Source organism: Protopterus annectens, chromosome 1.part1 (assembly GCF_019279795.1).
Source record: "Protopterus annectens isolate FY-2018-M chromosome 1.part1, PAN1.0, whole genome shotgun sequence".
NCBI lineage: Eukaryota > Metazoa > Chordata > Ceratodontiformes > Protopteridae > Protopterus > Protopterus annectens.
Genome location: NC_056726.1, coordinates 966,341,181 through 966,366,391, shown reverse-complemented (window position 1 = coordinate 966,366,391; position 25,211 = coordinate 966,341,181). Strand labels below are relative to the sequence as shown.

The window sequence follows — 25,211 nt, the reverse complement described above, 5'->3', positions numbered from 1 at the left end:
AATAATGGAGTACTTAGGTGAAAGGGAAGGGAGTAAGAGAGGTATAATGGAGGGGCACTAGGTTGGGGCTTCACAAGGGCAAGTTCTGAAGTTAATCAGATGAAGTTTGAGTTTTGCTTTAAAGTGATATGGTGGAACGTATTATCTATTGGAAAATTGTTCCAAGCTTGGGCAACAGTGTTTATATAGAGTTTGCCTACAGTTTTTAGGTTGGTAGATGTGCAGTAGTTGCTAGTTAGAGGTGTGGAGAGTCCGAGGGTGATGTATAGATAGAGACGAAGGAAGAGAGAGAGCAGGACAGGATGAAGGTTTATAAAGTGTAGCAACTGAAGCTGAGATAGTAGTAGACGTTACGTTTAGAAGTCACATGAATAATTACAGCCCTTCTAATGTAAAAGCACAATACCACAGTGCCCAGGAGTGAAACTCTACCACAAACAAACAATGAAAAGGAAATAAGTAATTCAATATGTACTTTAAACAGATTATAAAAGTGTGATTATTCAATAAAAATACTTCTCTTTGTAGAAATCAAGCATGAGCCAAGCGCTGCTTAATTCTGCAGAATTTATAAAGGTACTAAAAACAAGGCAAGCTGATTAATAAGGCCTCCAGCCAATAAAACAACTACATGCAGGAATCTCTATTGTGTTTCCCCAACCTATACAGACCAGGCTACCACCCACTGCCAGTAGATGGAAGTTCCACTGTCCTCTGGATGTAAAAACACAGAAGAGATTGCTAGAGTGTAAAAATACACTACTTTATTCAACAGATAGCTAGATAATGAATTCAGAACAAGTAAATCAGTAGAATAGACAATGAGAAGCAACATGCTTTTTTCAAAACAGACACAAGGGAAAGGCAAATAACTGCAAACAGATGGGTAGAAAGGGAGGAGCTTATAAAGCTCAATTTACAGAAAGGGTGAGCATATTAAAATCACCAAGTTTAAAAAGAAGATCAAGCAATGGGTGGGTGGAGCTGAAAAATAACCAGCAGGGCATCACTAACTGTGCTTGAAGTTTTTGCAGGCCTTGAGTCTTATCAGAAAAGACAGACACAGAAATGCTCTGTGCATTCAAGTATCACACAAGAAACAAATTATCCAATAGAAAAAAAATGTGAAATGTGCAGCCTAGGTAATTTAAGTGGCTATCTGCCACACAGAATGAAAACACCAGGCCAAGTAGATTTCTTAAAACAGAAAACAAAATGGAGCAGGTAAAATAGAAAGCAGTCCTATCAGTTTAAGTAACTCACAGACAAAAAAAAAAAAAAAAAAAAAAGGAGGTTTACTTTCCTCGCCCACAGTGCTAGTAGTTCACAGATTACCTTAGAATCCTGTCTTCATACTTGGCCTCTTACAGGTTGCAGAGAGGCAATCTATGCACCCCTGGACCTAGTCCTGATGGAGCAGTAACAAAAACACTAGATTTAGGGATTTGAACTTTGCTTGTGACATAAACAGGACATGTTGGCAAGACAGATAAGTTACTCAAAGGATCTATATGCTTTGGAATATGTTTCCCATCCATGTGAAGCACAGTCCATCCCTAACCTTGACAACTGCATTGGAAACCACAAATGCATCACCCGGCTGGCCCCATGTTTCTTATAGACCAAGGTCAACAGTAAACATTCCCTAACTAATAAAGCCCCCCCCCATAACTTTGTAGCAACCTCCTAACATACCCATAACCCCCTCCAGTAAGACACACATGTTACAAGGGAACACATTTGGGTTGTGTGGCTAAGCTTATAAAGGCACTGGTGGTAGTAGTTAGTCTACTATATACCTATGAACGTATAAGAAAAAGTTTCAGAGTAATCATTACTTTGGGTAATTACTCTACTTCGCTACTACAGTACACCTACTGTCCAAGTCACTTTCAAAATCTTTTTTTTTTTGCCATAATTTCACCAGAAGCAGCTCCTTCTGCCGATATGACTGCATGTTTACCACTATAGGTCTTTCCTTCTTTCTCATGAGCAAATTTTTTTCTGCATGCTCGGTCTTCCAACTTTAATATTTTTTGAAACAGTTCTTCTTTGAAACAGTTCTTCTTGGGATGCCTCATATTTAGCCAGTCTTTCCTTCCTTTAAACCTCTGATTTCTGCAATTTAATCAGCTAATCTGAATAGTTACATATAACTTATTCTATTTTTATTTTTTACTGCATTTATTCTTTATTGACCGGGTTAGTCCCACTAGGCTAGTAGTCTCTTTTCAGGAGGGACCTGAGGTGGTATTTATACTTCTAGGGGAAATTTCTCCAATGATTTGGGGAACTTCCTCTACTCTTTCCAAGAGATGCAGTGGGATCTTTATATCGACTTGAGCTACCACCAACTCAAGCAAATGGGGTCTCAGTTTACAGTCTCACCTGAAGGACAATATACTCAGGAGTGAAGCACCCCCTCTTTATGCTGCATTGCAGTGTCAGTAATCAATCTACCTGGTGTGGGAAGAGAACCTACAGTCTTTTGCACCAAAGGTGAGTATGCTGCCTGTTGCACTACTGGCACTGCTAACACTCTTTACAGCTTTTTCTCATTCCTCCAGTGTCTCATTTATTTTAAACACCTTTAAATACATTAGACTTATTTTTTCTTCTAAATTACTGAAAACCACCAGTGCCTTGATGCAGAACGATAAAGCCCTGACTATGGTCCAAGTGATTAGCCCACTACACGCCCACCCCTGAGGTGGGGGAGGGGGACAACAAGGTAACCCATTAAAACTAATCAACTCCCCTAGCAAATGGTAAACAGCAAGACCCCAAGGATATCCCTACGTTCCAAATTTGCCCCAGTCTGTCTCAGAGAAGGTCTGAAATGTAAGGAGGAACTAGCAGACCTGGTGATGGATGTACAGCACTGGAGTACATGATGTAGAATGAAGCAGGGAAGCAAAACATTCTCCAAACAAAAACAATATACATTGTGAGCCATTTGTTTTTTGATGAACAACAGACTCTTAACCAGCAGAGTTTGTTTTTTTCTTTTCATTTTCTGCTCAATCCTCTCTTGCTTTCTCCAGATTTCTTCTTTACAGACATCTAGGTAGTACAGTAACTAGACATTAACTGAATTGTACCCAAACTGTCAGGTCCCACTAGCGCCTTTACTTGTGCTTTCTTTTTCATACACGGAGAGGTCTAATCAGCCTACTCTTCAGAGGGCAGGACCTCTTTTTGAGTAAAAGGTGTAAATTCTTTATTAAGAAACAAGCCTTCATTTGTGTGGAGTGGGTTTCTAAGCCAATAATCAATGCCCATTCCAGGGTAACTGCACCAAATTCCACCCTCAATATTTTTGGATGCCAAAAAAGACCCAAAGAAATTATCAGGGTCTTTCTCTTCTTTCAGATAATATGAAGACATAGAGACTAAAACAAGGTATTCAGTTTCCCAAATCATTCAGTTTATTAAAACTGTTTGGTTTTGCCAAGTGAGGAAATCCTTCAGTAACATCATCTCAAACTCTGATACTACTGTCCAAAATGCAAACAAATTTGCAGGTCTTTGTGAATACTGTGTAGTACTTTATTTACTTACTTCTGTTTGTTGACCAGGATGCCCACCGGAGCTAAATTTGCCCCATTTTCAGTGTACTCCTGGGGAGAAATGCTCCACACACAAAAAATACAAAATTAAATGTACAACAGTACAAGATAAAGCACAACATAACATGCATTAACAATAAAGTATAAAATAATGATAGGGTATCACAACAGCGTGGCACATGACAGAATTATAAAAATGAAGAACAAAAGTAAGTGGTAGCAAGCAGTCATGGCATATACAGTGGATATAAAAAAAGTGTGCACACCCCTGTTAAAATGCCAGTTTTTTGTTATATAAAAAAAGAGACCACAATAAATCATTTCAAAACTTTTCCCACCTTTAATGTGACTTATAACCTGTAGAATTCAACTGAAAAACAAACAAATCTGTTAGGGGAAAAATAAGCTGGTTGCATAAGTGTGCACACCCTTAAACTAATACTTTGTTGAAGCACCTTTTGATTTAATAACAGCATTCAGTCTTCTAGGGTAGGAGTGTATCAGCATGACACATCTTGACTTGGCAATATTTGCCCACTCTTCTTTGCAAAACAGCTCCAAATCTGTCAGATTGTGAGGGCATCTGTTGTGCACAGCCCTCTTCATGTCACCCCACAGATTTTCTATTGGATTTAGGTCTGTGCTCTGGCTGGGCCATTCCAAAACTTTAATTTTCTTCTGGTGAAGCCATTCTTTTGTCGATTTGGATGTATGCTTGGGGTCATTGTCGTGTTGAAAGATGAAATTCCTCTTCATCTTCAGCTTTCTAGCAGACACCTGAAGGTTTTGGGCCAAAAGTGACTGGTATTTGGAACCGTTCATAATTCCCTCCGCCTTGACTAAAGCCCCCAGTTTCAGCTGAAGAAAAGCAACCCCAAAGCATGATACTGCCACCACCATGGTGTTCTTTTGGTGATGCAAAGTGTTGTTTTTGCACCAAACGTGCCTTTTGGAATTGTGGCCAAAAAGTTCAACCTTGGTCTCATTAGACCATAACACATTTTCCCACATGCTTTTGGGAGACTTGATGTATCGTTTTGCAAATTTTAGCTGGGCCTGGATGTTTTTCTGTTTAAGAAAAGGCTTCCGTCTTGCAACCCTACCCCGTAGGCCAGACATATGGAGAACACAGGAGATTGTTGTCACATGTAATACACAACCAGTAGTTGCCAGAAATTTCTGCAGCTCCTTCAGTGCTGCTGTAGATCTCTTAGCAGCTTCCCTGAACATTTTCGTCTTGTCATCAATTCTGGAGGGACTTCCAGTTCTTTGCAATGGCAAAGTCCCATATTTTCTCCATTTTTTGATGACTATCTTCACTGTGTTCTATGGTATATCCAATGCTGTAGAAATTTTTTTGTACCCTTATCCTGACTGATACCTTTCAACAATTAGATCCCTTTGATGCTTTGTAAGCTCTCTGTGAACCATGGTATTTTGCTGTAGCAGGCAACTGAGTGAATGTCAGGAAAATCGTACCTGAACAGCCAAACTTTATTTGGTGTTAATCAGAGTCTCTAATTGATGGCATGTGTGTACCCAAGAAGACAATGTTGTAATTAAAGCAAAAGGTGCTTATACAAAGTATTAGTTTAAGGGTGTGCACACTTATGCAGCTAGCTTATTGTACTTTTTTATTTTTTATATTTTTCCCCCAGCAGATTTATTTGTTTTTCAATTGAATTGCACAGGTTATAGGTCACACAGAAGGTGGGAAAAGTTTAGAAATGATTTATTGCGGTCTCATTTTTTTATATCACAAAAACCTGGCATTTTAACAGGGATGTATACACTTTTTATATCCACTGTAAGTACATGCACATTTTCAGTCACAAAGAGAAAATATCAGATGAAATAGTACAGCTAAAAGGAGAACTTGGGCAGAATTTCAAAGATTATATTTGCAGTGAATGGGTTATCAAGCTTTAAACAGAAATAATGTTCGGAGGTACATGAAAGGTGAATTCTACAGAAATAACAGAATGTTGTGGTTAAGAAGGGTCATACATCAAAGTAGCAATACAAAAAACTGATGAAAAGAATTTAGAGTGGCTAGATTAGACAACTATCAAAGATGAAGACAGTAGTCATAAGATGTTAAGGGAGAGGATTATTAAGTTTTATGAAATAACATTAACTGTTATTATGGAGGTGTAGCTATGGTGAGACATTTTGTGTGATAAATGGCAGCTATTTAAGAATGTGTATTACATTATACTTAGGCAACACTGGCTTTTGCTAGATATTGTTTTAACTTAACTGTAAATTTTGTGGTAGTTATTTCAATTATAATGTCAGAGGATAGCTATAGTGAGTCTCTGAATCTATATGATTTGGTGTTATATACTTTGGCTTAGCTAAGTGGCATTAGACAGTCTTACTAGGTTCTACCTTTGTATAATATTTGTAAGGACTGGGCACTTATTTGGTTTACCTAGGATAGTATGCATGAGTTTTAGTTTGGGTATTATTATTGTATTTTGACTTTTAATTTCTGAAGCGCTTGACAATCACAATACCTATGTGGTACATTACTCACAAATATATCAAATCTATCAATATTATTACAGTACTCCAATTTGCCTGTTCAGGTCTTTTTTAATATTCATTAGAATTAGAGAGGCATATGGTAGGGATGATACAAGAAAGTGTTATGTAATGTTTGGTAGGACTAGGGTTACCATACGTCCAGGTTTCCCTGGACACGTCCTCTTTTTGGGGCTCCTGTCCAGGCGTTTTTTGAAAATTCTGCAATTTGTCCAGGTTTTTCATAAACCAGGACAAATTGCAGAATTTTCAAAAAAATCAGATGTCCCTATTTCCGAGTCTTTCCTCTGCTTTGTTTTTTGCTTTGCTTTGCTCTGCTTTGTTTTTTGATTGGCTCGTATACGAGCCAATCAAAAAATATACGAGCCAATCAAAAAAAATAAATAAATAAAAAAAATTTGAAAAACGGAGCTCTATTCAATGTGGAACTGCTTGATGTTCCTCATTGAGCAGAAGATAGTCCGCTGTGCGAGTTTTTGATTGGCTCGTATATCACATTAAAGACTAAAGCCCCCCCCCCCCTTTTTTTTGGCTCTTCACCCACAATCTGGCAGCCCTAAGAGGATGAAAAAATATGTGCTGGCCAGCACATATTTTTTCGTCCACTTTTTCATATAACCAAATAAGGTAACCCTAGATAGGACATACTGCAGAACAAAATACTTAGATCTACAAAACATACTTACTTTCCAATTAGTTTTGCTGACTGCACAGTCTACATATCTGTCAAACTTAAGTCTGCAGTATGAAATTACATTTAGCAATTTAACATGCTGCACTGTTTCTATATGTATGCTGCCAAGTCACTCAATGGAGAAATCTAGTTTTTCATTTGTTGTACAATTATCTAAACAATATTAACTTGTTTTGGCATTCAAGAGAAATTGAGAGTTTTGTTAAAGTATGTAACATTAAAAGAGAGAGCTTTTTGAGGTACTATTACAAATTAAGGTGGACTCATCACAGCATGTTGTACTAAAGCAGCTATTAGTTCTGCATTGTAAATGTCCTTAATAAATACACTGAATAATAGGGGACCCAGCATGGAGCCTTGTGATACTCCTTATGTTACACAAAGATGAGTAAATGTGGCATTTTGCCATCTAAGAGACTCATATATGAATCTCTATCAAAGAAAATTGTTTTTTTATTTTATCCTTTGTTGAATGGGTTAGTCCCAATAGGCTAGTCACCTCTTATCAGGGGAGACCCATGGTGAGATTTATAACACTAGGGAAAATTTGGGCATGAAACTGGGGACCTTCCCCTTCTCTTTTCAACAGGTGCTGTGGGATCTTACTTCCTCCTGAGCTAGAAATAACTCAAGAAGATAGGACCTGTCATTTTCGCGCTGGTACATGAATAAACGAGTCTTCATTGGTTCCGTTTAGCACCTTTATTCTATACAAACACATCACTGTAAAGGGTTATTGACTATGACTTAAGCAACTTGTATACAAACAAACTACTGCGATCATACATCCTCACTCACTCTCTGCTTCTACAAAATGGCACTAGGGATTGCAAGTGTCTGGAATTTATACGTGCAAGCACAGCCTCACATACTTCTTAAAGACATAGCACACACAAACACACACACGTTACACTCTGATCTACATCCTCCCTCTTTGAGAAATAGATTATGCAATTTGTCATGAGATTATTTAGCATACATAAATTACAGGTAATCTAAAGACATGCATTACACAATAACCAAAATAGTAAAAACGGGGATTCCAATCACTGTAGCCATCAGTAAAAGAAGAAAAACAGGCTGGAAGGAAGCACTCGGGTTCACAATTTCTTCAAGGTTTAATGGCACAAAAAGGTAGATGAGCAACACACAAAAACCCTGATAACACTCCAAATATGTTTTTGTTCACAAGAACTTCATCAGAATAATAAATTACATAGCAAAGGCTCATTAAATAGTTCCCCCAATCAAAAAATGACCAATAAAAATCACAAAATACAATTTAAAAAGACATTTAAAATTCCAAGTGCTGCCACCTGGTGTCAGAACATACCAATTACATCCTAAAAACAATGGTAAAAATATATATGTAAAAACTGCTCATGCAATCACTCATATAATGTTAATAAAATAACTTAGTATGTTTATAAAAATTAATAAAAATACATATTTATACTAGTAAGAAAAATCCGAAATGTAAGTAAATGTGTTTGTTTCAAAAATGTATTATAGTTTGGCAGAACTATGTTTTAGTAGAGGTGCTATTGAGATGTTCTCATTTAGCCCGGTGGTCCTGCTTGCATCTAGGGTGATCTGCCAGAATAAATTCCCTACACTCAAGGATAGTCTCCCATGCATCCCCCCCCCACATCCTGAATAACAACCTCTAAAACAAAAAACTCAAACCTTGCCTCTGGGCAGTCCAAAAAATGTTTATATAGAGCATTTTTGACATTACGTTTCTTAACATCATACATATGCTCATAAATGCGTCTTTTCAACTTTCTTTCAGTCTTGCCCACGTAAAAGGCTTCACAGGTCTTGCAGACAACTAAGTATACTAGCCCACTAGTATTACAATTACTAAAACTTTTACCATATACCCATTTATTCCTACATTTAAAAAAAAAAAAAAAACGGTCAGTGTTAGAAATAAAATTGCACTGTGTGCATGCTCCACATTTAAAAGTACATTTTCTCTTGGTGGTGTGTGCAGGCTTCTGTTTACCCCCACCCTCCAAAAGGTCTTTCAGATTTTTTCCCCTCTTATAACTGATCTTCAGGGGTCCCTTGTCAATACCTTTGAGATCAGTCAATGAAGTGAACCTGTTCCATTCCTTTGTTATTGTGTCCACCACCTTTTTGGAGTCAAAGTCAAAATCTAAAGTAAGAGCTTTGGAGTAAGCAGAGGGGTTAACTTCACTTAATATGTGTGGATTTGTGTCCAGTCCTTTACCCAACAATGGGTAGTACATGATGTGACGTAAATTACTTACATAGGTACGACTGTCCACCAATAAGCCCTTCGGGTAACCTCTTTGAATAAATAAGCTTTCAATAAAGTCGCACTCCAAAGAAAAATCACCATCCAGAGAAGTCATTCTGGATGCTCGAATTAGCGGACCTTTATAGATTTTTTTTCTGTATAGAAGGGTGGGCACTAGAGAAATGTAGATAAGAATTTGAAAACGTGTCTTTACGAAATATTTTAGACTTAATGCCCTCCACAATCTTAAACTCACATCCAAAAAATCAAGTCTATCCATATTTATAGAACTGGTAAATTCCAAAAAGGTGGTAGTAGTATCCAAATAGTTCAAAAATTTTTAACTTCTAGGTATCAATCCAAAAAATAGCTATATCATCTACAAATCTCTGATAGTGGGACCAACAGTTACTATATACAGGATTTTAAAACATATTTTTTCTCCCACCAAGCTAAAAATATATTGGAGTATGTGGGGGCACAATTTGCTTTTGATGAAAGAACCCCCCCCCCAAAAAAAATGAAACTGTTTTTTAATACCATTTCCATCAGTTGTAAAATGACTGACAACTGGTCCGTAGATGGACAGGCCTTATCTAGTAAGGCTTCCTCCAACCAGGCTAATCCTAAGTCCTGGGGAATAACAGTGAACAAGTCTTTGATATCAATCGTGACAAAAATAGTATTGTCAAAGCACTGGTCAGATTTAATTCCTTTTAAAAAGTCCCAGGAATCTTTTAAAATAGTCATTTCTGTGCCCCAAATTGACTTTAATTTTATGTCAAGAAACTTTGCTAAGGGTGCAGTCTTTGACCCTTCGGCCGAAACAATCGGTCTTAAAAGGGGGTCACTAGGGTCCTTGTGCACCTTGGGTATGCCAAAAATAGTAGCTATTCTGGGTTGAGCTACACATAAATACTTGTGGGTGTCCAGGTCAATTAATCCGCCCCACAGTAAGTCATCAATGACCAAGTCGATTTTTTATATGTAACAAAAATCTCATTTCTGGTCACCCTCCTGTATGTACTGGAATTACCCAAAATGTCCAACATCTTGCCTTTGTAGATAACATTGTCCATTAAAATGGACCCCTCCCTTATCTGGTTTCATGACATGCACATTGTGGTTCTGTTTGATTTCCTTTAGGACCAACCATTCCCCAGCCGTGAGGTTGCGTTTAAACTTATAAGGAAAAGCACAAATATTCTTTTTCTACTACCATTTCAAAATTTTTAATTTGGGGGTGTAGAGGTGGACTGAATTCAGTTCTTCTCTTTAAAATCTCTGAATTCTTCTCTTTGTCTGTACCATCAAACATAACACCAAAATTTAACTTTCTCGTAAAGGTCTTGATATCTAAAATCACTTCTGTGAAATCACATTTGTTATTAGGAATAAATTTAAAACCCCGGGCTAAAAGATTAAAGTGGTCAACCTTCAGGTCTGTACCACTATAGTTAAAAATTTTATAATTATTAAAAGAATATTTGTTTTCACACCTAACTATATTCTCAGTGGGTAAAACTAAGGTGGTTAACACTAGAATCTCCCCCTCCCCCCCTGAGCTCCTCTGTTCATAGGTTCATAGATTAGTTCCCCCTCCAAATATGGTTTTGGATGTATTGGGAGCCTTTCTGATTCATAAGTCTCTCGGAGCGATGGAGAGGAGGGAATTCTAAAGGGTCATAGTTAGTCCCTTCTTCACTTTGATCTCCATAATTTGCCTCACTATCTGCTTCAAATACATAATCCTCCCTTCTTTTGCCTACCCACTTTCCCCTGGGCCCAGAGTAGCTCCGTTTTTCCTTGTATTCTAATATGTCTCTATCAAGTTTCTTTGTCTTGGTTTAATATTAATGTTAACTTTTCCATCTATAGCATCCAATGTATCAAAATATTTTTGTTTTTCAGTTTCTACAGAAAACAGCAAGTCATTTGTGACAACAGAATTTAAAAGTTCAATGTTTGAATGCAATTCCTTCATAGACGGTTCATTTTGCTTAATAATAATTCTAACAATGTCTAAACCACAGTTATTAAAAACCTTCAGTAATTCTTTGTATAATTTGCTACCAACATGAATGTTGTTGGGGTATTTCTGCACACGTAGTCCATTAGGCACAATTCCCTTGCTTAAACATGCACGCAAGTATTCATTATCAATACAAAGTGCCTTATATTTCCCCATGAGTTCCCCCAGTTTTTTGACACTGGTTGCATAAGTATCATTACTAATTTCCTCCCAACACACTCATTCTGAGTCCCCAACATTAAGAGAAATGTTCTCAGTTAACCAAGTTTCAAAAGCCTTCCTAGGCTTGTTAACACCATGGCAAATATTATGATTAGTCAAACAGTCACCTTTGTTTGAAGTTGTAGCCTTAGGAATTCCACAGTCACTTGCTCTGTCTGGTCGAGAATTATCTTCATCCAAATCATCCAAAATACTATGTACCTCAATGTCTCCTTCATGATTAGCTTTTTTAGTCCCAAAACTGCTCTTAGTTTGAGAAACTCAATGTAGTCTTTCCACAAACGCCTCAACATTGTTTCCTCCATTGTGGTTAGCTTCCTGGTTTCCCGGGATGCTGAGTGACATCAAACCAGCAAAGGACTGACCAATCGGAGTGAGCAATTCAACAAGCTGAGTTAACTGGCCAATCAGCTTCTGAGTTTTGCCGATTTCATCCCACCTCCCTTTCGGAGATAGAGGAGAAACTTCTGTGCTTTCCATATCCCCCAAACAACTCCAACAGCAACCAAAATAGTAAAAAAGGGATTCCAACCACTGTAGCCACCAGTAACAGAAGAAAAACAGGCTGGAAGGAAGCATGTTGTGACACCAGGTGGCAGCACTTGGAATTTTAAATGTCTTTAAATTGTATTTTGTGATTTTTATTGGTAATTTTTTGATTGCAGGAACTATTTAATGGGCCTTTGCTATGTAATTTATTATTCCGATGAAGTTCTTGTGAACGAAAATGTGTTTGGAGTGTCATCAGCATTTTGGGGTGTTGCTCATCTACCTTTTTGTGCCATTAAACCTTAAAGAAATTGTAAACCTGACTGCTTCCTTCCAGCATGCATTATACAATACTAAGACACTCAAGTCCACGTTGCTGTGTATTTCATACTAGGCTTAGAAACTCATCCATTTCGTGTAACAAAAAATTGGGAATCAGATTTAGCAACTGGGACAGTCTCTGCAAAATGACTGACCTGTGGAATGTTTGAATTACTCTGTAGAACAAAATCAGACTTTTGAACTCATTCTGGTCTGGAAACAATGTCTGACTCGTTCTTTGATTTAGACTTTGCATCACAGATACAATGTTGTGATTGCAATAATGATGATTCTAGTACAGGAAGATGATGTCTGCAATTCTTCCTATACTCTACATCCTCGGAGCTTACCAAATAGGATCTTGGCTCAGCACACATGCCTGCAATCTGTCCTATTCAATCAAAACCTTTCACTGTCTGAATTCGTACAGTCTCTTCTTCCCCCCTCAACAAACAAAGTAATCAGTACAGTCTCTTCTTCCCTCAACAAACAAAGTAATCTGTTTGATTCTGGATATTATGCTTCTTAAATGAGCCTTGATGGTTTTATTGTTCTTAAAATTAGGCCTCAAAAAACTGGATGAAATAGGTAGTTTGTCTGGAAAGTAGTTTTTGAGCAGGTGAGCCAAGAATATCATCACTAGGAATGTTTCTAAGATTAAGTAGATTCAAGAATACATCAGTTTTGTCACACTTTGACTTCTCAACTAATTGCTTTGCACTCTGTACAGCTCATACAGCTAGACCATTGACCTGTGGATATTCAGGACTACTAGTGATATGTACAAAGTCCCATTCTCTTGCAAATTTTTTAAAACTGGCTAGTAAATTGAGTACCATTGTCAGAAAAAAGTATGTGTGGACTACCACAAACTGAAGAATGATGTTTTAACTTAGTGATAGCAGCTGTTGAGGTTAAGTTTGGTAGCAGATCAATTTCAAACCAATTTGAGTAAGAGTCTACCAAAACCAAATAGTGTTGATTGTTTCACAATAATATATCAGTTGCTACAGTAAGACCAAGGTAGTTCAGGTATTGGATTTAGCTGAAGCGGTTCTCTTTCCAAATGTACTCTGGTACGATCACATACTGAACAAGAAGAATGAACTATATCAATGTCCTCTAATAATGAAGGCCAAAATACTAGTTCTCTTGCTCTTCTCTTAGTGGATAACAAACCTGGATGACCACAATGCAAAATTTGAACATATTCTTTCTGTAAGGAAGCAGGAACAACAATTTTAGGACCTTTGTAAATAATACCATTGTTTATCAACAATTTATCTCTGTAAAGAAAATATAATTGCACTTCAGGTGCTTTGACAGCCATCTGACATTGATGTAGTGATTAAACTTTTTGAGAAACAGGATCAGCCATAGTGTGATCTCTCAACTCATCAAGTCTAGTGGTGGAAAAATTACGTACTGACATTACAGCAAAGTCAAATGTTTCAGCAGCAAGTTGTTCTGAGGAACTTCTAGGTGATCAGGATAAGGTATCAGCCAGATAAAGAAATTCACCTTTAGTGCAGACCATTTTGAAACTGTACTTTTGCAACTTGGGTATCATTCCTTGAGAATGGTAACAAGAGGATGATGATCAGTTTCAATCTGGATAGTTCAACCACAAATATAAATCAGGAATCTTGGAATATGGGAAAACTACTACCAAAAGCTCTCTCGATTTGAGCATAATGCATCTCAGTTTGAGTTAATGTCCTAGATGCATAGGCTACTGGTCTGCCCTCTTGAAGAATAACTGCACCTAGAGCAAATTTTAAAGCATCACAGGAAAGAACAACTGGTTTATTCACATCATAGTACCTTAACGTAGGTGGGGTGGCAATTTTCTGCTTAAGGTCATCAAACGCCTTCTGATGATGTTCTAACCATGACCATACAACATTTCTGCGTGTTAGCTCTATCATAGGTGCTGTCAGCTCACCAAAATCTGAGATAAATTTGCCTAAATAGTTGACCATGCCCAGAAAACGCTGTAAACTTTGCACATTGTCTTGTGCTGCCATTACTAGAATTGCTGTTTGTTTGGTAGGGTCAGGTCTTAGGCCAGTACTTGTGAACAAATGCCCTAAGTAAGTTACTTCTGGAAGTCTTAATTTGCATTTCATAGGAGCGAGCTTCAAAATTTACTTCACATGCTCTGTCTAGAACTTTCTTGAAGTTTCTGTCATGCTCTGCTTTGCCACTGTCTCCAACCAGGAGATTGTCTACTATTATGGCACAAAGATGGCCTGAAAAAAATTTGTTCCATTGCACAGTGAAAGACTTCCAAAATTTATTCCAAATGGCATCCTTAGGAATCTGTATCTGCCAAACGGAGTACCAAAAGTAGTTATAAATGAGGATTTGCGATCAAGCATCACTTACCAAACAAACTCTCTGCATCCAAAACAGAAAATACAGTAGCATTTGGTATCAGAGCTGCAAATTCCTCAACTGCACTCATTGGATGATATGGTCTTTTTACTGCTTTGTTCAAATCTCTAGGATCAATGCATATTCTAATTTCGTCTGAACCTTTGTTATGAGCAGCTACCATGGATGACACCCATTCAGTTGGTTCTGTGACTGGACAAATCACACCTTGCTGTGCCTGCTTGTGTAACTGAGCTTTGACTTTAACTTTACATTACTATTGGAACTTTTCTTGCTGGTCTGACTACTGGAAAGACCTTGGGATCCAACTTCATGGACTACACAACTGGAAGTTTGCCCATCTTGTCATCAAAAACATCAGCATACTCTGAGAAAATGGCTTCAGAAAAACTTGAACTTGGAACTGTACTCACATGATGAACTTCTTTGGCAAAAGAAAGTAGATTCATTCTCAAATGGTCTTTGAGACATAGCAAAGAATGCATTGGCTGTACTACGTAGAATAAGTTGCAATAGTTCTCAGCCAAATAACATCCTTCGGTTTGCATTTCGTCAACTCCATATGCAACAGGTCTCGCACTGCTGGTCCTATTAAGTTGTTCATTGGCTCTCACTTTTGCAAATGTGTCTACTGATATATATTACACTTTGATGCAGTGTCAACTTTGAGATCTGTGGATTTTCCATTAATCCGGACCATACAAAAACACTTCACTCCTTGTTTATAAATTTACTGAAGCAACTCTTTCTCCAAGTACTAAAACACCATCTACATAGAAAGCTGACTGTTTCAGCTCTACTTGATTAACTTGCTTCTTTGTGTGACCTTTCTTTACAGCTGAATAAGGCTTGCTTGACTTGCAAAACTTTTGGAAATGGTTTTCATTTTTTACACTTGTAGCATTGCTGACCAAATGCTAAACATGTCTCTCTTTCAGATTCATGATTTGCACCACAATTGCGACAGTTAACAATAAAGCTAGATTTGTTTTTTTTTTTGACTCGCGTTGGTGTTTCACTGAGCTAGTGGTGGATCTTGCACTTTTTCCTAGAACTTTCTTGAAAACTTCGAACCTTCTTTGGAAACCCTGTGGCTACCCCTTTCTTAGGCCTGTTTCTGTTTGCCATGTGTTGCATACTATCTACATTTGCTCTGGAGCTCATCAAAACCATGCTTTTGACACTCGTAAGCATACTAGTATGTCTTTCTGTCACTTCATGGATCTGACAAATCTCTACTGCTTTACTTAATATCAAATCACTGTCACGAAGCAAAATCTTTCTCTCTGCAGCACTATTAATACCACACACAAGTCTGTCCTTTATAAGCTAATCTTTCAAGTCACTAAACCAACACATTTTAGCTTTGTTCCTAAATGCAGTTATATAAGCTGCAAACGTTTCCCCTGGTTTCTGATCTCGTGTAAAACAAATGCCTCTCTAATGTAATGTTTGCTTGGGGATTACACATTTCTCTGAACTTCCGCTTCAAACACTTGGGGTGTTCCCTTGATTCAGCTTGCACAACAATGTGGTGGTCTGCACCTTGACCTTCATGCACTGCTGGTGCATATACAAATGAACGTTCTCTTTCTATGGCCTCAGATCTTGCTAAATTTAACAAAATGAATGCCCTGGTATGTGCAGCTCTAGCTGCATAAGATGCTTTTATGAAAATATCGAACTCTTGTTCAAATATTCTCCAGTTCTCTGCAATATTCTGATCAAATACAAGTGATTGAGGTTTTCGAAATGTCTGTCATATTAACGCATACCAGTAAAGGGTCTTGCAAATACTAAGAATACACACACACACACACACACACACACACACACACACACACACACAAGTAATTGGCATAAACACAATTTATTCAATTTTTTTTATACTTTGTACTTGTACTCTTTTTTTGAGCTTATCGAAATTGTGCAAATAAACAACCTCATAGTACTTTCAAATAATTAGACTTTGTGAAATAAACTTCTTGGGCTTCTTGATGCTTTATTGCATTTTACAAACAGCTTTTTAGATTTCTCGATGCTTTACGAAATTTTATGGAATAACTTTTCAACACTTTACGGAGCTTTTCGGAATAATTTCTCAGACTTCTGTGATGGTTAGTGAAATCTTTCATTTATAAAAGCGGGAATACTGAAATCATTTACTTTCGGAATTGGTAAAGGCAAAAATGCTAAAGTAGTCGCTTAAAACTTTATCGATAAAGGTAGGCATGCTACAGTCATGCACCATCATGCGTCAAAATCACCACTTTATGAAACATTCGAGAACTTATACGATGCAACTGAGCAATTCACGAGCAATGTAATATTCTTGTAATCTTTTGTAAGAAACGCCTTTTAGCAATACGAGAATCATATCAAGCAACTGTACAATGTGAATAAATCGCCTTTCAATCTCTTTTGAAGCATTTGCACCTTGCAACAACCACATGCAGTACACTGAAATGTCCACAAAATGGCGGTACCTTGCTAGGCAACCTCTTACAGTACAAGGAGCATTGCATAATGGCGGCACTTTTGCAAGTAGACGCACCCAGCACAAGAACTTTTCTTCAAATAACTCTGCCTTGACTGAATTTTACGTGATAGCTGCACTTTGTACACAGTGAACTCTCTGAAATGCATGCACAGTAATAAGCACACACTTTAAGCACTTTTACACACACTGAGATACTTCAAATAACTTTAATTACGCCCTTGATACAATAGAAAGTCGTAGTTATGCCCAAACACAAGCATTCGCCTTTATTTATTTTTGCTTACTGTACCCGTTTCTCTTTTTTTATTATGTTTTTGTTGCTTGTTTAAGCCCTTTGTTTTACGCCCAACATGCGTCTCGTGCTCGTTTAACATGCCCAGTTCTGCCTTAAACACACTCATTTTGCCTTAAACATGCTCGTTCTGCACTCTAGAGCCTATCGCCTTGTCAAGTACTTTCATCTTATACATTTTATTTAGCTAACAAAACTTTTCTGTACTTTCCTCTTGCCTGATAATGTAGTTCGTGCCCTTGTAATGCCCTTTTTTGCCTCTTTTCGCATCAAGTAAATAATTCTTATTATTTTTCATTACCTTTAAGTCTTTCTGGTTGTGTTTGTACGGTTTTCTCTTGGTTTTACCTTCACTGTCGTCTTTACATCTCACGGCTCCGAATGTTCTTCTCTTTTTCCATCCCGGTTCTGACACCATGTCACTTTCGTGTCAGTACACGAATAAATGAGTCTTCGTGGGTTCTGTTTTAGCAGCTTTATTCTATACAAACACATCACTGTAAAGGCTTATTGACTATGACTTAAGCAACGTGTATACAAACTACTGCAATCATACATGCTCACTCACTGGCTGCTTCTACAAAATGGCACTAGGGATTGCAGGTGTCTGGAATTTATACGTGCATGTACAACCTCACATGCTTCTTAAAGACATGGCACACACGTTACACTCTGATCTACAGGACCTTCATTTGACATCTCATCCAAAGGATGACACACTTAGGAGTGTGCACCCCCCATGCCATACTTAGGAGTCACAGAATAAAGCTCCCTGCTCAAACCTTATCTAGAATGTGTATAGAAAATTAACTGATGTGATAAAAAAGTCAAATAATTTTCAAACGTTGGCAATCATTTAATTGTTCTAGTAATTCCTGATGCTGTGAAAATACTCCAGCTCTTCATATCCAAGATGACCAAGTGCATGTGCTTTGCCAAGTTTAAACAGCTTGAATATAGTCTTTACTTTCAACGGCTTCTGTAGCATTGCTTTCTTGAAATTTTGGCTAATGATTTCTTAGTACACATCTTAGCGTCAGCTTTCTTCATTCCCTCTGTTTTATTGCCTGGGCCATTCAGTAAATGAAATCCAATATGTAAAATAAAAACCTAGGAACTTTACAAGATGTTAAAGTAATTTCTTGTAGCCTCCTAATCACACTTCTCTTATTGGTGGAATATTTAAAGATCATGTTTAAAAGGCACAAAAATGTTTTTACACAAGAAAAAAAATGTTCGCATGCATAAGATTCTGCAGCCTTTAGAAACTTATACAGTTTTAAAGTTATCTTTCAAACACGGAAGACTAAACATATGGAGTCGTGTTTATGGCATGAATATTAATGGCCAGGAAGGAAGCATAAAATTAAGAGTTTGGCAAAAAAATGTTTTTTTCTTTTTCCAAAGAAAAGTATTTGTATGCATAAAGATGCATGCAAACACTTGCATGTGGAAAGAAAAACTTTAGCGCCTTTAGACATGTCCTTTAATTAGCATTCCTTTATTTTTTTATTTTAATTTACTTCTCAAACAGCTAAACTCACTACGCAAAAATGTGTCTTTTTAGGGGTAACCTGGCAATAATTATACCATCTAGGTTTTACCCAATTAAAAGTAAATTTGCAAATGAAACGAAAATGCTCTTATGAGATGCTTACCAAGCATAACGTAATTGAGAAAGACAGAACTCCGAAACACAATGACTTGCTATCATAGCAATATCTTTTTTGCCCACTTTGATCACCTAAGTACAGTGATTAACAAACCTATAAAAACAGAGCTTACAGATACCATCCCTCAAAAAGAAACTCATATTTACTTATTTACTTCAATTAAATTTTCACATTGACTAAAAAAATAAACACTCAAAATTAATATGCACAGACACCCAGAGACAATGCAACATGCAGGCATCAACAATTTCATTGTTTAAACATTAATAATAATAGTCAAATAAGTTGCATTGACGGAGATGACAACCAAATAGGATAACCTAGTATTGTTAAGGTCCACAACTAGTCCAGTCCAACATACCACTCGATTTAAAGAGACCATCTCACTCTAAATGGCTTAATGAATTTGGAAGACACATGCCTGCAGACAATCATTCAGCACTGAGGCAAAAACATAATGGTGATAAAAGTGTCAAAAATTAAAACAAGGGTCAACTAGACTAACAGACAACAGTAATAAGCTTCCTGTCACACTACTGTATGGGTTAGTCATATCTTCACTCAGTACAAAAGTATCATCAAAAAGAAAATATCAGCAATGCACTAAAGTGAAAGAAAGACAACAAACTGGAAAAAGATTATAGAAGGCAAAAGTAAGGGCTCTGATGTTTCAGACCTCAAAATATCTCCCACAAAGTACCTCTTCTATAGGAAAGCAACATTAGGCAGTATAAAAAAACAAAAGTTAGTAAAAGTCTGTAAACTAGTATGTATACACATTTAATGACTGTTTCAGCACATTCAGTGACTGAATACAGCGCGCGCACGTGCGTGCGCACACACACACACACACACACACACACACACACACACACACACACACACACACACAGGTGGACATTTCTCACACTGGCCAAGCCTAGCAGTTGACAGTTACATACATCCAATTCATGCAAAGTACCCAGCTTTTACAATTACACAACAAAGCTCAGCTTCAGCATGCTGTCTAAATGAAACCTCCAAGCAAAATGTGTGCTAGCCAATGTGCATCAATAAAAAGTAATTGAAAGACAAGTGGCTAGCTGTGAATGTGACAACACTACAATTTCCACAGAGAAAAACACCAAAAAAGAAACCCAAAAACTACCCATCAAAGACATGATTTAAGTAGTAAAGATTAACTGTTTGCTTACCAATATCTTGGTTCTGTAGTTTTCTTTTTTTCCTGTCAGAAAGCCACTAGAAAATACAAACAAAGGGTGTTAGAAATGTAACTCTGATTTTACTTATGTGACCTACAAATCATATTCATGTTATTTGCAGCATGCACTGCACAACACTGCCAGATGCTTCCAGAGTTTAAAATCACACAAACACCTACAACTCAGCGAGCATACAGAAAAAAGAAAAAAAAATACTTGCATGGCATTTTTTTTTTGTCTCTGCCCCTGTACTGGATAGCTACATTTACTAACATGTCTGGAAGAAGATGGATAAAGGACTGCAAAAACTCCAGCAAGAAATGCTGACAATTAATCTATTAATATGTATGTTTATAAATTGTTAACTGTTGTAGTTCAATAATGTATCATGAATTCCCTTTTTAAGACCAACACTAAATTATTCTGTAATCCTTCTTATGCCTATACATTGTTAATTTTCGCACTGTTCATGCTTGGAGCTTTTCTCCCCGGGCCTCTACTGAAAATGAACATATATCCAGCTAGACTAGCCTGGTTAACAAATGTAAAATAAATAAATAAATTAAAGTTTTGCAGTTTGTCAAAAAGACTTAGCACCTTGGGGGGCGTGGCCAAGGATGAACACAGGATAGCAGCAGATTTCTTCAGCTCCACCAACTTCACAGCACTGACAGGAAATAATTACTTTAAAAATTAATTTATGAAGTAATTTTCTTTCTAAATACGTTTGGAATATCTATTTCTTGAATACTATCTAAAAAAGAAAGAAAATGTTAATAATATTCCTGTCAGAAAACACCTTGGAAATTTTTCTGTCAGCTCCTCTGTTTGAAATGAGTTCCAGTAAGACAAATTCTCAAGATTCCAGCATCAAGAAAGAACTTCAGACTCTGATATCTACAATCCAGCAACTTACTGCCAAAATGGATAAACTGGATACTAAAATTGATACCTTCATAGAAAAAACTACAAAACAAATAGACTTGTTACATATAGACTTGCAACAACAGAAGACTCAGATTACAGGCATAGAAGAGACTGTAAATGACATGGAGAATAGAATCCAAGAAGAAGAAATCAACATTGAGTTTTTGCTGAAACAGAACACACATCTACAAACTAAACTTGATGACCTGGAAAATAGATCTAAGCGCAATAACATTAGGATTTTTGGACTGCCAGAAAATATTGAAGGTAACAATATTACTTATTTTTTAAATACATGGCTCCCTAAAACTTTAGACTTGCCAGAAGCATTTTCTTTTGGTATAGAAAGAGCCCATAGATCCATATCTAATTCCAACTCTAACAAAACGTATCCTAGATCAGTTATAGTTAGATTTCTATCATCTTTTGATAAAGAGATGGTACTTAAAACTGCTTGGGCTAAAGCACCTGTTAAAATTAATGAGGCAACTGTGCATTTTGACAATGACTATTCTTCCTTGGTAATAACTAAAAGAAAAGTTTTCCTGCCATTAATAAGAGAGCTTAAGAAAGCACAGTTTAAAACCTACCTTCTGTTTCCTGCCAAACTAAAAATCTTTCTTCCTGATGGCCCTAGAATTTTTGAAGACTTAGACTCTGCATTGCTGTTTATCAAAAAAAATAAGATTTTGGATAAAATAGAGGAAATGGAATGGGCTAGTCCTTCATTAAAGAGGTTGGCAACAGAAGCTTCATGGAAGACTTCAGAGAAGAAAAAAAGACTAAAAAACAAATGACTTGTTCTATGTTTTTTCTTTTTTCTCTCTCTCTTTTTCTTCACTATTAATCTTTTTAAATACAGTTACTGCATTTTCAGAAAGCCACAAATATTCTGAAAAAGATTTAATCAAAGTTATTTTCTGTGTACAAAGAACTGTTTTTGTTTCATAAATAGTCAAAATATCTGAGGAACTAATAACAAGTTATTAATCAATCTGTTTCTCTTTGTGACAAAGAGACCCAAGGTTAGTAATTTGATACATTTCTTTTTTTTCTTTTATTTTAAGTAATGGCATTCTTTTTAGATTATGCATTCAGTAAGGGGTGGGGAAGGGCAGGGAGAGAAGTGTAATGAAAATATGATAAGTGGAATAATAACTTATTAATTCCTTGTAAAAAAGTATATATGCTGTTTAAATACTGTTGCTAATTATTTTTCCACGATTCTATTGCTTATACTTGTTTACAAATAACCTGTCATGCTTTAATTACTAATAATTAGAACTAAATAGTAGTAAATAATAGGTTTCATATCTATCTTTATTAATATATACAGCAAGTAATATTCCACTGTAGATACTTTTTATAGCTTCCTTTTTTATTTTTTTTTTTATTTTTTCTCTTACTCTCTCTTTATTTTCTACTCTCTTTTTTTTCTTTTCTCTCTCTCTCTTTTTCTTTCATATAAGTACATTTACATGCTTTTGATAATACTGATACAGTAAATAATAAGATTTGTATAAAAATTGAATAGGGACTTAAAAAATTAGTTGTATTATATACTAATAACTGTGAGCTTAGTTTCACTGTCATAGAGGCTGTAATAACTTGTAAATTACTTTGCGAAGGTTTTGGTTTCATTTATATTGCTAAATGAATGTCAGTCACTTGCATTTATCAAAATTCCCGCCAGAATGTTAAGGGAGACAATTTGGGATGTGGGTTACCTCATGAATAGTGTCCTCGAGTTGTTTTAAAAGCTTCAACACTCAGAATTCACGCAGAGAAGCTGAATGCAGTCAATTTGAACTTTGACCCCTGAATTCACACTGACACATCGCAGATTCAAGAAGAACACTCTACCAGGAAGTAGAACTGCTGCAAATGCGACTCTGCGATGGAAAATGAACTCTTTAACATTTAAATGTGAGTTATTTTTTATAACTATTTACTTATTTATGTTATAATTTATAAAATATGAAAGTTATAATGATTTTAAATGATTTAGTATCCCATAGTAAGCAAATATGATATTTTAGAAGGCATAGAAAGTAAAACATATATACATATGTTTTTGAAAGTTTACTAGACTGCAACATATTATTGTATGTATGTACTTATGAGTTAAACATATACAATGCTACAATTCATTTGACTTATCTGACAAGCATAAATATCATTATGATTTTATCTTAGAAGTTGTCATGTGACATTTTAAAGCAGCAGTTCAGATATATAAAATACAGATGGCTTTCTTCACAACAATGCAAGTATATCTGGGAATTTACATAGCTATGCAGTATGATTTGTAACTATTTTTATAAACATAAATATTTTATTTTACTGGCAATAATAAGTATGAGAAAAAAGCTTTGATGCAAGTAGTTTAAAGTCTTTTAGAAGCTGTTAACTGCATTTCTATGACAGAAAATAGGAATATCCTAATATATGTAATGTCTGAACCATAATAGCCTAAGTTATTGACTCTAAATGAACATAAGAACTTATTTTTACAAACTTTGAATAAATTAATATGTAAATATGCCCTTTTTTTTTTTTTTTTTTTTTCTCTCTCTCTCTCTCACTTCTTTTATTTCTCTCTCTCTTCCTGGTTCCTAATATCAAGTTTATTTGAATGCTATTTGATTATAAATGTATTATATTAAATAGATGTACATAGCAGTATGAATTGTTTTTAAAAGTTTCTATTTGTTTATATGATGCTGATTTATCAAATGTTTAGCTTTGTCTTACTAGATAATCTAATTGAAAGATGTTAATTTTAGTTAATAATAACTAGTATTAAATTGATAAGGTGGCAGCTGAGGTACTGCTGCTTAGGGTAGGGGGTTAACTTGAGTAGTATGTGCTACTCAAAGTTGGAGTTTTTAACTCCAGGCTGGGTGCAAGGTTTAATCCTTATATTATTTTCTTCTGTTTACTGTTGTTTGTATATAGTTCTGACATCCACAATACATTTTGTAAGCTCATTGTCACTACAAACAAAATCGAAGCTTATACAAAATCCCATAAGAGTTTCAATAAATACAGCTATATTTAAAGGTACACCTAAAGAAGGAGGTATAACATTATTTATTTTAATTGTTATTCTGATTATAAGTTTTATATGTTTTAAAAATGCCAAATGACTTCTCTAAAAGGAATTTCTTTAAACATTAATGGACTGAATAACCCATGTAGAGGGGCAAGCTTAATAAGATACATTAATTTACATAAGGCCAACTTAGTATTCCTTCAAGAAACACATCTCCTGAAAAAAGATATTGATAAATTAGCCACAAATAAATATACAGTATTAGTTAGTTCAGAGCACACTCAGAAAAAAAGAGGAGTGGCTATTTTATGGAATAAAAGTATGCCCATTCCTAAAACTATTAAGTCTTATGAAGATGATAAAGGAATGTTTTGTATGGTTACAATACAAATTAATGGAAAGACATATACATTAATCAATGTATATTGGATACCAGGAATTGGTATTAATACAGTGAAATACCATCTTAATAAGATCATATCATTCTCTATAGGAGATATTATTTTAGCTGGTGACTTTAATTGTATCCTACATGAAAAAGATACTACTACTATAGGAAAAAGGAAAATTACATCTAATGCAAAACATTTAAAGGATTTTGTTAATTCTTATCATTTAAATGATATTAATAATCAGATAGACTCAAAATCATTACCATACACCTTTTTTCTAACAGATATAAAACTTATTCAAAAATAGATAGAGTCTTTATTTCTAACCAGATGGTAACAGAATTAATTAACTCTAAAATCATTTCGTGTCCTATATCAGATCATAATTCAATTGTCTTTGAGTTCATGATAAAAGTACTTACAATGTTCAGATCAAAAGGATACCAGCATACTTAACTCAACTAAAAGACTATAAAGATTATATACTTTCAGAAGTGCAACATTTTTTAGTCATAAATAATACTCCTGAAGTCTCCATTGTTTATGTTTGGGATGCTTTAAAATCATATCTATATGGACAAAGTATCAGATGGTATAATAATAAAAGGAAATCTTGGGATAAGGAATTATTAG

The 25,211-nt window shown here is 35.8% G+C and overlaps 1 protein-coding gene across 1 annotated transcript in view; it reads right to left on the bottom strand.

Annotated features, from left to right (window-relative positions):
- Window positions 1-25,211, bottom strand: part of NOL10 (nucleolar protein 10) — a 1,716,803-nt gene that overhangs the window by 1,655,028 nt on the left and 36,564 nt on the right. Inside the window, exon 2 of the mRNA XM_044079305.1 lies at window positions 20,196-20,241. Within this exon, the coding sequence (XP_043935240.1) occupies window positions 20,196-20,241 (46 nt within the window). The remainder of the gene's footprint in view (window positions 1-20,195; window positions 20,242-25,211) is intronic.